Here is an 11602-nt window from a genome sequence, read left to right as displayed (position 1 = left end):
AGTTCAATTAGAGTTATGGCAGAATTTGCATTTTCACACAGACTCCTTTGCTTCATGCCTTAGTGTATAGGGGAAACAGCTTCTGGAAGTCCATGGGAGCTCTAGATAATCCTGGTGAATGTAAAGCAGCCCACAGGCTTTCCAAGTAAAAAGTCCCTTCCTGTTGTATACAGCAATCAGTGGCAGTATTCCAGATCTTAATGCTTTTCACATAGGTGCCATTGATCTGTGAAACTAAGCCTATTAACATCCATCAGATTGTGGCTTACCAGAGGAATGGCTGTGTGAAGACCATGAATGAATCTCGTGGACCAGAAACAGAGAAAGGGTTGCAGCACCATATACCCATACAAGTGGAGCAAGAAGAAACTCCAGTGGAGAATCACACAAAAAAATCCAACAGTAAAGACCACTGCACTATTGAAATAAATGAACTAGAAACAAATGTGTGACTGCTACACTCAGAGGTATCTCACACCCCAGTGACCTGATACCCAATCTCTACCTCACAGCTGGAAGAAGGACTCTTTGCCTTGAACAGGAAAATGTGGACCTATCGCCACCCTGCTTGTACTGGAGCTAGGGGACCAGCTGTGAACGTCAAGAAAGGCACACAGCTTGCAAGAGACATGGGCTTCTTTAGGTGGAAGATTTTACTACTGAAAAATTAACTAATGGACTGCTACTGTTTTATTCTGCACTCACTGACTTCAGTATAGTATTTGACACTCCTTGTGCTTCCTTTTTTTTTAAAAGCTTTTTTTTAAATTGACCCTTTTTGATTTTCTAACCGAAGCCTTTTTTGTGAATCTCAGTAATTACCAACACTGTAAAAATTTTGTTATGTGAAAATGTTTCACCAAAATTGCTACAGATACTAGTTTTGTCTCATATTCGCTAAATATAGAGTTTGTGCTTAGTTTTAGAACAGCAGTAAGAAAATCACACTGATTTCCTGATCTCAAGGTGTTACATCTATTCCTAAATAACAGTGCAAGCACAGGGGAAGTGAAGTGTGCATTCATGCAAGAAAGGTCATTAAGGTAATTGTGATGGGCAGCCTTCAGAGACAGGCAGTCAAGTGTGATACCTAACAAAAAGATTTCCTAGGTCACTGCAGAGCACAGTTTGCCTTCCAAGTGCCAGATTTATTAACCTTTTTTTAACCTAACTCTTCAGTAAAGTCAGTTCCATGCACATGCAGTGGCAGAGGCGATGTGAGCTCTAATCCATAAGCACTGGTGCTAATGTGTCCTCTCCTGTAACCTATAGGTTGTTCTACTGTAAATATGTATAAACTCAAAGCTCAAGCTCATGAACTGTGTGCTGCATCCAAAGGGCAGACTGAACACAAACTGGGACCCGAGCATGCTGAGTTAAAATGGGGCTTTGTGAGGAGTTTGCTGTGGAAACTGCCCCATTATTTCTCATAATTCAGTTGACAGTTACTCCCTTTCCACTGTCTACTGAATCTTTCACTTACAGTAAAATCTGCTGCATATGTTTCCAATGTTTGTGATAGAGAACATTTTTAATAAACCTGCCATTTAAAAACAGGCTGTCTGTGCACTTCTACTATTAGTGTCTTCTTATGTCTCTGCTAAAATAGAGAGTGGAAGTGAGGAGACCTTTTGAAAAGTTGGGATTTGATCCAGAGATTACATACCAGCTCATACCAATACACTTGACATATTATATTTAGCTACTTGTGGCATAGCAGCTTGAGATACCATGTGCCTGGTATGCTAATATGCTCTTCTCATCTGTAAGGGAAAAATGACCCAGTCAAAAAGGACAATTTCTGCATTAACCAGAAGCAGAAGTGTTTCATGCATTAGTTCATTGCAGATTCAGTGTATCATTCATTCGTGATTAGTGGTTTTCCTGGGATGTACATGTTCACCTCTTCTTCAAGGGCTCGTGTTCAGACTATTTCTTATATCATGCACTGAACAATTGCCTCAGAACACTGTAGTATATGTAGTTTAATTACCAAGCAGTAAAGCCAGAAAGAGCACACATAGGTCTTCTTCGTCCGTAGTTCCTCAGAAATTCTGTAAAATGTATTCTTTTGAAAATATGCATAATTGGTAACTGTTTTTCTGATTTGACCTTAGAGTGAAAACAACAAACTCAGAACACAAAGAATAGGGAAGAACTGAAATGATTCAAAGCAGTTTGCTCCAGAGCAAGTCCAATAAAGGACCTGCTCTGCAGAGTGGCATAAGAATGAGTGACTGGGGAGAGCTGAGACTGGTCTGTGCCCCTCTGAATGGGCAGAAACACAGACTGACAAACACATCTGATACTTTTCATCTCAGCAGCACTGGCAGCTCCTGGAGATCCCCCTCATCCTTCCCCAGCTGTCCATTCCTGCCTGCACTGCCTCCCCTCCTTTCCCAGCTGTACAGACCCAGTTATTTATGAGGCCAGACAAAGAACCAGATGAGAAGTATTTTTAATTCAAACCAGTTCACATATGTTTTTAGCACAGTCCTAACAGACAGTTGTGTCAACACAAGTGAAGGGGTAATGCAGGGACAAGATCAGGCAGCCAGGGATGAGACAGGTTAAGGGCACGTGGACCGGGCAGGGTCTCTGTGTGCCAAGTGTGCCCACAAAGAAAACACAACCTAAAGTTTCAACTTCACCCAGTCAATTACAGCTACATGAAGTGATAGTATAATCCTGCCAGTCATCTATCAATTTAAAAGCACCTTGCATAGATAAAAATGATGAAGAAAGAGGCCAAGTGGATCCAAGATTTGGAACAAGTAGTCCCAGACTAAGTGGTTTTGCAGAGTGTGTCCACACACCATGTCACTGTGACAAGCAGAAAGTGCTCCCAGCCTTAACACCACCTTCTAGCATAGCCACCTACAACCTTTGGTTAACTACAAGTGCAAATCCTTTTGCTCCTTGCCTGAGACAGCTTACTTGGTGTGACACTTTTCAGTGCAGTCATGGCTCAAGAGGTCTAAGTCAACTCTGGTACTTAAGCAGCTCCTAGAAGGAGAACTTCAAACAAGATAAAGCACCAAAGACCAGCAGTCAGTTGTGTTGCTCAAGTCCTGCACAACAAAGAAAACCACAACTTTGCCCATTATGCTCTCACATGTAGGTAAGGTGGGAGTCTCATGTGTGAAGGCATACTTCTATGGAATCAACAGGCTGGTTTAAAAACAGCTCTCTGCATTCAAACCCTACTCAAAGAGTGTCCAGTTCTGCTTTGCAAATTGGAAATGCATTATGTTTTTAACATTTTACTGTTTGGATTTTTAAAACTTGGGGTTCACAGCAATCTGTGCCTCCCATTCAGCTGGCAGGAAGGCAGTGGTCCTGTTTCTCACCTGGCCTTTTCCATTTGTGGTGTGAAATGCTGTAACTAGAGGCCTAAGGCACTTTGGCTCTTGGTTCTGGTAAATATGTGTTGCTTAGTGTATTGTGTTCTTGACTGGGGCACCTGACTGCTACTGCAGTCATTCTGTACTGATCACAAGACACCACTGTTAGCTGGGAGAGGTGAACACTGATGCTATGATAATTTCTGATCATTTCTATGGTAAGTTTTCCTCCTTTTAGCTGTTTTCTGTGTCTCATGGTGTGTGTTGTCAAGCAGCTTGATGCACAGTGCAATTAGACTAGCAGTAGGTTCCATAAGATATTTGTATGCATGGGTCTGTTCACGTTTTCCAGTTACAATCACACTTCCTTCCAACAAAAATAACAAAGCTGTTGATTATGAAGTTAGAGTGCAAGCTTTGTGTTGGTAAATATGTTTCTCCTACTTTCAGAGCATAAAAACAAACATGTGACCTTTACAGTCTCAAAAAAATTATATTAAAAAATCAATCGACCAGTCAATCACTTATTACAACAGTTTGCATGGTATCATTTCAAGCATATGTGGAAAGAACATATTTTTTAACTGGCAACATTCAATCCTGTTTTGAAGTTGCCTCCCCCTGCCAAACAAAAAGGGAATGTGGCCAAGTTTTCTAAAGGCACACTGGGGAAGAGTCTTGAGGAGGGAAAGAAGATAATTAAGAAGAGTGGTCCACTGCATACAGTTGTAGAGGAAAGAATTTGGGAAGTAACCCAAATTAGCACATATTTATCAGAAGCAGTGGTTTTATGCTTGTTAATTTGCAACTCCTTTGCTCTGATGATACTACTGAGAGGAAAGAAGCCGCTGCAGATTGTTGTGGCATAAAACATCATTAAAGACATATTAAAACAGGTTATTGAGGATTTTGCCAATGCCAAGGAAGTTCTGCAGTGTTGAATTGCTGTAATAAATCCTTGTGCAACAATTAGAACTGAGAGAAAGAGATACAACCAGAGCACTTACATATCTCACTAATTCCCAAGAGCTTTTGGCTGCCAACCCAAATACAGAAGTTTATGGAACTAATAGTTACTTATATGCTCTGCTAGTCTTAATTGATTCCACTTAAATTATTTAATTGCACCTAAGTTTATTTGTGCCAGCTGAATACGAATCCTAACATACAAATAAGATGATCTAAATAGTCAAAACACTAAACTGGAGTAGCCCACCCTGCTATACTAGCAATTCTAGTATAGAACTAGAACACAGAAAAGACAGGAACTCTGTAACACCCCCATTTGATGAGGTCTCGCTTTCAATTGTACAACAAACATCAATTTTAGTCTCTTTTTAACAACAGCAAACTGATTTATAATACTTTCAAAGCAGACAGAAAGCTTCATCTTCAAGCCAGATGGATAGTCTTGGAAATGACCTCAGTTCTTTCTGCGCTTTCCATAAAAATGAGGTAACTATTAGCAGAAGGTGGTTAATGTGTGCAAGCAAAATGTGTAACCTGGGAGATGAAGTGAATGTGGAAAGCTCAGGCTGCCTTTGATCTTGCCCAACGCTAAGCACCCCCGTGTCCGTGCCTCTGCTGAGCACCCAGGTGTTTTTCCAGCAAGAGCAGCTCTGTCACTACAGCCACAGAGACAATGAGCAATTGTTGGCTCTCCCCTGCAGGCACTAAAGCTGACTGAGATCACAGCCCTCCCCACCTGAGGACTAAGTACAGGGAGGGGAGAAAAGAATGAAGGTTTTTCTACAGGGATGCTACTGTTGCCTACCTTGCACTGGGAGAGCACAGTTTTTTGCAGTAATAAATATCTGGCTTTGCTGCATTTGGAAAAGAGGCCCCAGAACAGACAAATTTAATGCACCCATTCACTAAGGGCTGAGCTGAAAATGAAACACATGTATTAAAATTCTCAGTTTAGCCTGTGATTTCACCTACAACTGAGTTGAAAGACACTCAAAATTACATTCCTCACTAACTACTCTGGAGCATACTGATTGATATTCCTGGAATTTGTAAGAGGGTTTGTCCCACAAAACCCCAAATGGATTAGATCAATAGAACAGGAAGGGTGGTCACTACTTAAGGTCAGGTTCGTTATTCACTTAGACTTCCCAACTGACCACAAGAATGCAGGGTTTGCTTCCCCTCTGTAAACAGAGAAAAGGTCCTTTCTAAGTCAACAGGGTGATGCATGGTAAGGATAAATGAGCTGAAGACTGAGACAGTTACATAACACAGTAAAGGGGACTCATGATTACCTTGGATTAGCCACTTCTGTCTCTCTGGAAGCACTACTCACAATAGTCACAGGAATTGCCAGGCTGCCATTTTAAATGACTGAACCTCAGATGTCATCATTTATAAAGCAGCAACAGTTGCATCTCTTTTGCCCAGAAGATAATATATGGGAATAGATTTGGCACAGCTGAGACTTTTGGCAGATTTGTGTCAGGGTATTTTATAAATTTTACAGGCTGTCAAAGTGAAATTGTAGCAGTCTGTTATTGAGAGTGGTATTTTGGGGAACAAGTACAGAAGGCTTCAGAAAGACAAGATGGGGAGTATGGTGGGTGAAGAGGGAAAATGTTCAATCACTTCTCCTGCAATAGAATCAGACCTTTCCCTGCTGGCTCCACAAAGAGATGGTATCAACAGCTGGCGCTGTAGGGAGGGAGCAAGGCATCCCTCTCCTCACAAAGCTCCTGTCCCCACTGAAGGCAAGTCTGCAGGTACCCACAGGCATCTGTGACTCCCTTCACAGCTGTCCTTCCTTCCAGCATAGAGCACACAGTCCAGCACAAGAACCAGCAAATGTTGCTCCTGAAGAGTTTGCAACTAAATCATTACAAAACACCAGATTTCCCATTCCACTGGAAATTCCACTGGGATGTGCTCAGGTAGGTGAGAGGTGTGCTTTACAGGTTCCATCTCGGTAAGTTTTGTTCTGCAAGGTACAAAGAGTTCTACATCTGTTGCTTTAAAATCACCCCTCTTTCATCACAAAGAGATGTCTGCATTTCATTTAGGAATTAAATATATGCTTCTGTGTTTCTGCACACCACACCAGCTGAAAGCCAGGCTTTGACCCACCACATGAAACTCACTGTAGTTAATCATTGCTTTTGAACTTTCCTAAAAGGGATCTGATATCTCTAGCCCACCACTCACCACCCCCACCACCACCAAAAAAGAAGTATTTTAATAAGATGGAAAAAGCAGGGGAAGCAAAACAAGAAATGTTTTATGTTCACAGATATCTCATATTACATCTGCTACAAAAACTGCATGGGCTAAATGGCAAAACCAAAAGAAAAACGAGACTGACCTTGAGATGTTTCATTATGATTTCATTGCTTCTAGTGGTTGTACTGGGTTTTACCACTAGGCTATTAAAAACATGTGGAAAGTATACAGAACTAAGTCAAACTGAGCATTTTCAACCCTTCTTCTTTTCAATTTAAATACTTTCATATTTCTTTAATGAGTTTTCCTGAAAACAAAGTGCAGAGATTTGGGTAGTCTATATTGATAGTTAATCAGTATAATCTTTGTTTTAGAATAAATAATCCACTTTTTTTAATAAAAGAAAAATTTCTCTCACATGAATCCTTCCTAACCACATATCTGGGGAGGGAGGAATCAGGATGGACAGGAGGGTGTCAGTCCAGCACTGTGGTAGCATCTAGCTCTAGCAGGAATTTCTGAAAGGAAGTTTAAAAGCTCTGCAACTGGGAGAATTTCCACAGCTCCTTCTCAGCTGTGGTCTCCACACTGGTGCTGAGCACAGGACTGATGTACAGCTCCATACCTCACTTTCTGCACAAGCTCTCCAGAGTAAATTTCACAATAGGTATTAAGAGGTGATCTGCATCCCATTTTGTTCATCCCACAAGTGGGAACAACCTGGAAGATTCACTTTGGTTATTTCTGCCTGGTTTGGCATTGGGAGATTCCCTTTGGTTCCTCCCAGCTGCTTTGCAGAGAGAGCAAGAACCACCAAAGTGAGTATTCCAGTGTCAAGTCATTCAAGCTGTGGATGGTGAGGGTGCCTCAGGGTACAGCAACTCAACTCTTCAGCACATCAGGGAAGTGCTTTGAGTTTTATTCCACTGCTGCATTGCAATAAACAGACCCAAAACAGAGGTCCACCAGAAAGAACAGGAGACATCTAGAGTGTTATGTAAGTAATTAAATTAATTTTAATCCTGCATAAAATATGGATCTTAATATCTTTTTAAAGCTAATTCCTGTGATGACTGTCAACAAACAATTCTATCCGAAGTAACAAAATGAGTCTCATTAATTTCTTGTATGCAACTGGAGCTGAAAATACTGAAAATCAATACAATTTTTTTATCAGAAGCAATGTTCTCAGCAGTATCATAATCATATGCTAAAAACAGATTCTGGAACTATCACGGGGAAAATTTGAGTAGCCTGTACAACTGTGCATTAAAACACTCTCTGCCTGATTCAAAACCATTTAAAGGACTTTCTTGATGGACTTTTTAATGTCCTTGGATACTACTGAAGAATTTTTATGGAAATACTTTGTATACTGGATTATTAGAACACATTTATCATCCATTGCCTACACATATATCTCACAGCTGGCAGACTTCACAATAGCAGCATGAATCACAGCTACAGGGCACACCAATATTTTCCTCACTAAAGGCAATGGAGTTCTTTAGGGAATTTACTCACTGTTCTTGCATTAGCAACATAAAAACCAATTATAATGACCTCCAAAAATTAATCCATTAGACAAGGAAATTTAAAAAAAAAAAAAAAAAAAAAAAAAAAACACAAAAAACCCCTAAGCTTATATTATATAAGACTCTATATATGTTTAAGTTTTTAGGATAACTACACCCAAACCCAGGAATCAAGACTCAACAACATTACACTGTAGAATTAAATCAATTAACAGGATATTGGACTGCATCATAGAAGCTTCCCAAGAGACTGCTTCCCATCAAAAATTCTACTTGTAACATATGTCTTTATTCTTGTTAAATAAGAATAAATTTGCTTAGGTTTTTTTAGGCAAAATTTGCAAAAATGTTAGTGGGCTCAGTCAACATGGTGAGAAAGGGCATCATAAATTAAACTTATTTACCACCAGGAAACACTTTCAAGAGAGAACAATCATGAAGTTTTGATCAGACCCCACCCACATCCCTGCTCTGCGTGGACTACTGGGGAGCAGAAGAAATGGCAGTGGGGCCCAGGAAGGAGGATACTTCCCATTCTCATCCACTTTGCTAATGCAGATCCCCAGCCTCACTCCTGCAGGCACCGAACTCCTGGTCAGGAAAAGTCCCCTGTGTCTGTCTTGCACAGCAGCAGGAGAGGCAGAGGGCGTTTGGCCACAGATGCCTCAGGAGCAACCCTGCCAGCTCAGCTCTTCAGCACCTGCAGGAGTTGGAGGATCCTTTCCCCAACTGCCCTTTTAATGTACAGTCCTGAAGGAGTTATGAGAGCTAAGATAAATAATCTCCAAATCCCAAAAGCAGCAATTCTTCTGTTGAGCAGATGCAGCAGCTCTTCGCCCCGGCAGGGCTGCCTGGCCCAGAGCCCCCGGTGATGGGGGCAGCTGCCAGCCCCAGGAAGCAGCCCCACGGGGACCCTGTCCCACTGCCGGGGACACTGTCCCGCTGCTGGAGACCCTGTCCCACTGCTGGGGACCCTGTCCCACTGCTGGAGACCCTGTCCCACTGCCAGGGACACTGTCCCGCTGCTGGAGACCCTGTCCCACTGCTGGAGACCCTGTCCCACTGCCAGGGACCCTGTCCCGCTGCTGGAGACCCTGTCCCACTGCCAGGGACCCTGTCCCACTGCCAGGGACCCTGTCCTGCTGCTGGAGACCCTGTCCCACTGCCAGGGACCCTGTCCCACTGCTGGGGACCCTGTCCTGCTGCTGGAGACCCTGTCCCACTGCTGGGGACCCTGTCCCACTGCCGGGGACCCTGTCCCACTGCTGGGGACACTGTCCTGCTGCTGGGGACCCTGTCCCACTGCTGGGGACCCTGTCCCACTGCCGGGGACCCTGTCCCACTGCTGGGGACACTGTCCCACTGCTGGGGACCCTGTCCCGCTGCTGGGGACACTGTCCCGCTGCCAGGGACCCTCTCCCACTGCTGGGGACCCTGTCCCTCTGCCGGGGACCCTGTCCCGCTGCCGGGGACCCTGTCCCACTGCCAGATCTGCAGTCAGTTCCTCAGGAGCTGTCACTGCTCCTCCAAGGGAGGCATTGGCAACCTCTGCCCCCACCACATCTCCCTTCAAATTTCATCCATAGTTTTTCTTTGAAGATTTTTTTCTTCTATAGAATTACAGAATCTTTGAATTGTAAGGGGACCTTGAAGATCATGTAGTTCCAATCCCGTGGTATGGGCAGGGACATGTTCCACTAGACCAGGTTGCTCCAAGCCCCATCCAATTCACCTTGAACACCTCCAAGGATGGGGCAGCCACAGCTTCTCTGGGCAACCTGTGCCAGGGCCTCACCACCCTCACAATAAAGAATTTTTTCCTAATATGTAATATAAACCTATTCTTTTTCAATTAGAACAGGTTCTACCTTGTCCTGTCACTATATGCTCTTTTAAATAGCCTTGTTCCATCCTTACTAAAAAAAATATTAGTTTTAAAATAATTTTTCCTGCGAAGAGTATCTATATACTGCGTAAAGCACTTCTTTTTCATTAAACAGAACACTAAGACCCCGGACACCACAGCACGGCGTGAGAGGCACTCGAGGAAGGGCAGGATGCTCCTCACTACCCCACAGAGGCCTCGGCTCCCCGCCTCCTCCTCCCTTCCTCCGCCCCACATGGGCCCCCTGAAGCTCACCCCTCCTGCCAGCTGAGGCTGGGGACATCGGGATCATGGTGCTCCTTGCAAAGGGAATCTCTGGGTACCATCTTGCATCGGGAGAGCCTCGGCCTTGTGCCGCCTCCCTCCCCACAGAGGAGCCGCCGCGGCCGCTGCCGCTGCTCCCCTCACAGCCGGCGGGATGGCGCCCGCTCCGCTGTGGGACCTCCGTGGCCCTTTGGGTCAGGAGGAGCCTGCAGTTGTGTGTGGGGAGCAGAGGGGAACGGGTTCCCTGCATGCCGCCTGACCTCACAGCACGCCGGGGAGACAAAGGGTGCAACTGCATGTGGGGAGGTAAAATCCCTGGGGAAGATGCAGCGCTCGCAGGCCTTTTCCCCCAGAAATGGCCAAGGAAGAAGCCATGGCGTTATCTGGAGGGGGCGGTGTGGGGCAGGAGCAGGCGCGGGGTGCCCCAGCCCTCGTGAGGGGATGGCGGCGGGGCGAGGATCCTGGAGGATCGCGGCGAGGGAGAACGGCTGCAGAACGGCCCGTCCACACGGCAGACACAGATGGGCTACGTGCCCACCGCCTGAAATAAAAGCTCATTATCCACGAGCTATTTTTGGCACCTGATTAATTCTTTATAGCTCTCAAGCTGCATTTGTACTCCTGTCGCTGTGAAAAATCATAGCTCGGAAAAATCCCATCTCCCTCCATTTTGTGCAGTATTCTCTGTAATGAGGAAACATGGCTTTTAAAGGAAAAACGGCAAATAAACCCAGACCTCAGGCTGCATACAGACCGCACAGGAATACCAAGCATGCACAAATGCATATTTAGGGATAAAATTGCCAACTGAATGTTTTAGACTTCAAGTTTTCACTATTCATACATCTATCTCATCCTTAAAACTCTTCTAGTCTTCTTTTTCCCAAATCCAAGCAAATTACAGGAAGGAAGTTACATGATAGCAATGTTTGTGTTGCCTCTTTGTGGCCTAAGGAAAGGCCAACTTCCCAACTTCCATTTTCACTAAAGGAAATAATAAAATTAGAGCCTGTTCCTGGGTCCTGCTCCATACGAGGTCTGGATTGGACTTTTGGATGATGGGTACCACCCAGAGTCAAAAAATATGTAGGTTTAGTCCTGTGAACTTCTGATTATTCCTCAGCATCCCTCGTGGCATCTCTCACCCCTTTATGAGAAAGAAATAAACTACCATTTTGGCCTGACAGCATTATGTCCAATGTCATATGTGCTGACAATACCAGGTAAGTGAGGAATAAGGCCTGTGGTTCTCCCTCACCAATCTCTTACAGAACAGTCAAAGAATCTTGGAGCATTTGAGGCTTTTACTGGGTAAGAGTGGTGGTGTTTTTTGGGGGGGGTTGCTGCTGGGAAACACTGGCCCATTTAAAGGACAGATTCAGTGT

The 11602-nt window shown here is 44.2% G+C and overlaps 2 protein-coding genes across 3 annotated transcripts in view; one reads left to right on the top strand and one right to left on the bottom strand.

Annotated features, from left to right (window-relative positions):
* Positions 1 to 452, top strand: part of SLC1A7 (solute carrier family 1 member 7) — a 46673-nt gene extending 46221 nt beyond the window's left edge. For both annotated transcript variants that reach the window (XM_053985518.1, XM_053985516.1), the window contains one exon: positions 216 to 452. In XM_053985518.1, the coding sequence (XP_053841493.1) occupies positions 216 to 452 (237 nt within the window). The remainder of the gene's footprint in view (positions 1 to 215) is intronic.
* Positions 1 to 10611, bottom strand: part of CPT2 (carnitine palmitoyltransferase 2) — a 64952-nt gene extending 54341 nt beyond the window's left edge. The window contains exon 1 of the mRNA XM_053985515.1: positions 10209 to 10611. Coding sequence (XP_053841490.1) covers positions 10209 to 10279 — 71 coding nt within the window. The 5' untranslated portion in view covers positions 10280 to 10611. The remainder of the gene's footprint in view (positions 1 to 10208) is intronic.
* Positions 10612 to 11602: the final 991 nt, after the last annotated feature.

The sequence above is a fragment of the Vidua macroura genome, chromosome 9 (genome assembly GCF_024509145.1).
Source record: "Vidua macroura isolate BioBank_ID:100142 chromosome 9, ASM2450914v1, whole genome shotgun sequence".
Lineage (NCBI taxonomy): Eukaryota > Metazoa > Chordata > Aves > Passeriformes > Viduidae > Vidua > Vidua macroura.
The sequence above is the reverse complement of the archived record's forward strand: the minus strand, read 5'-3'. Positions and strand labels throughout refer to the sequence as shown.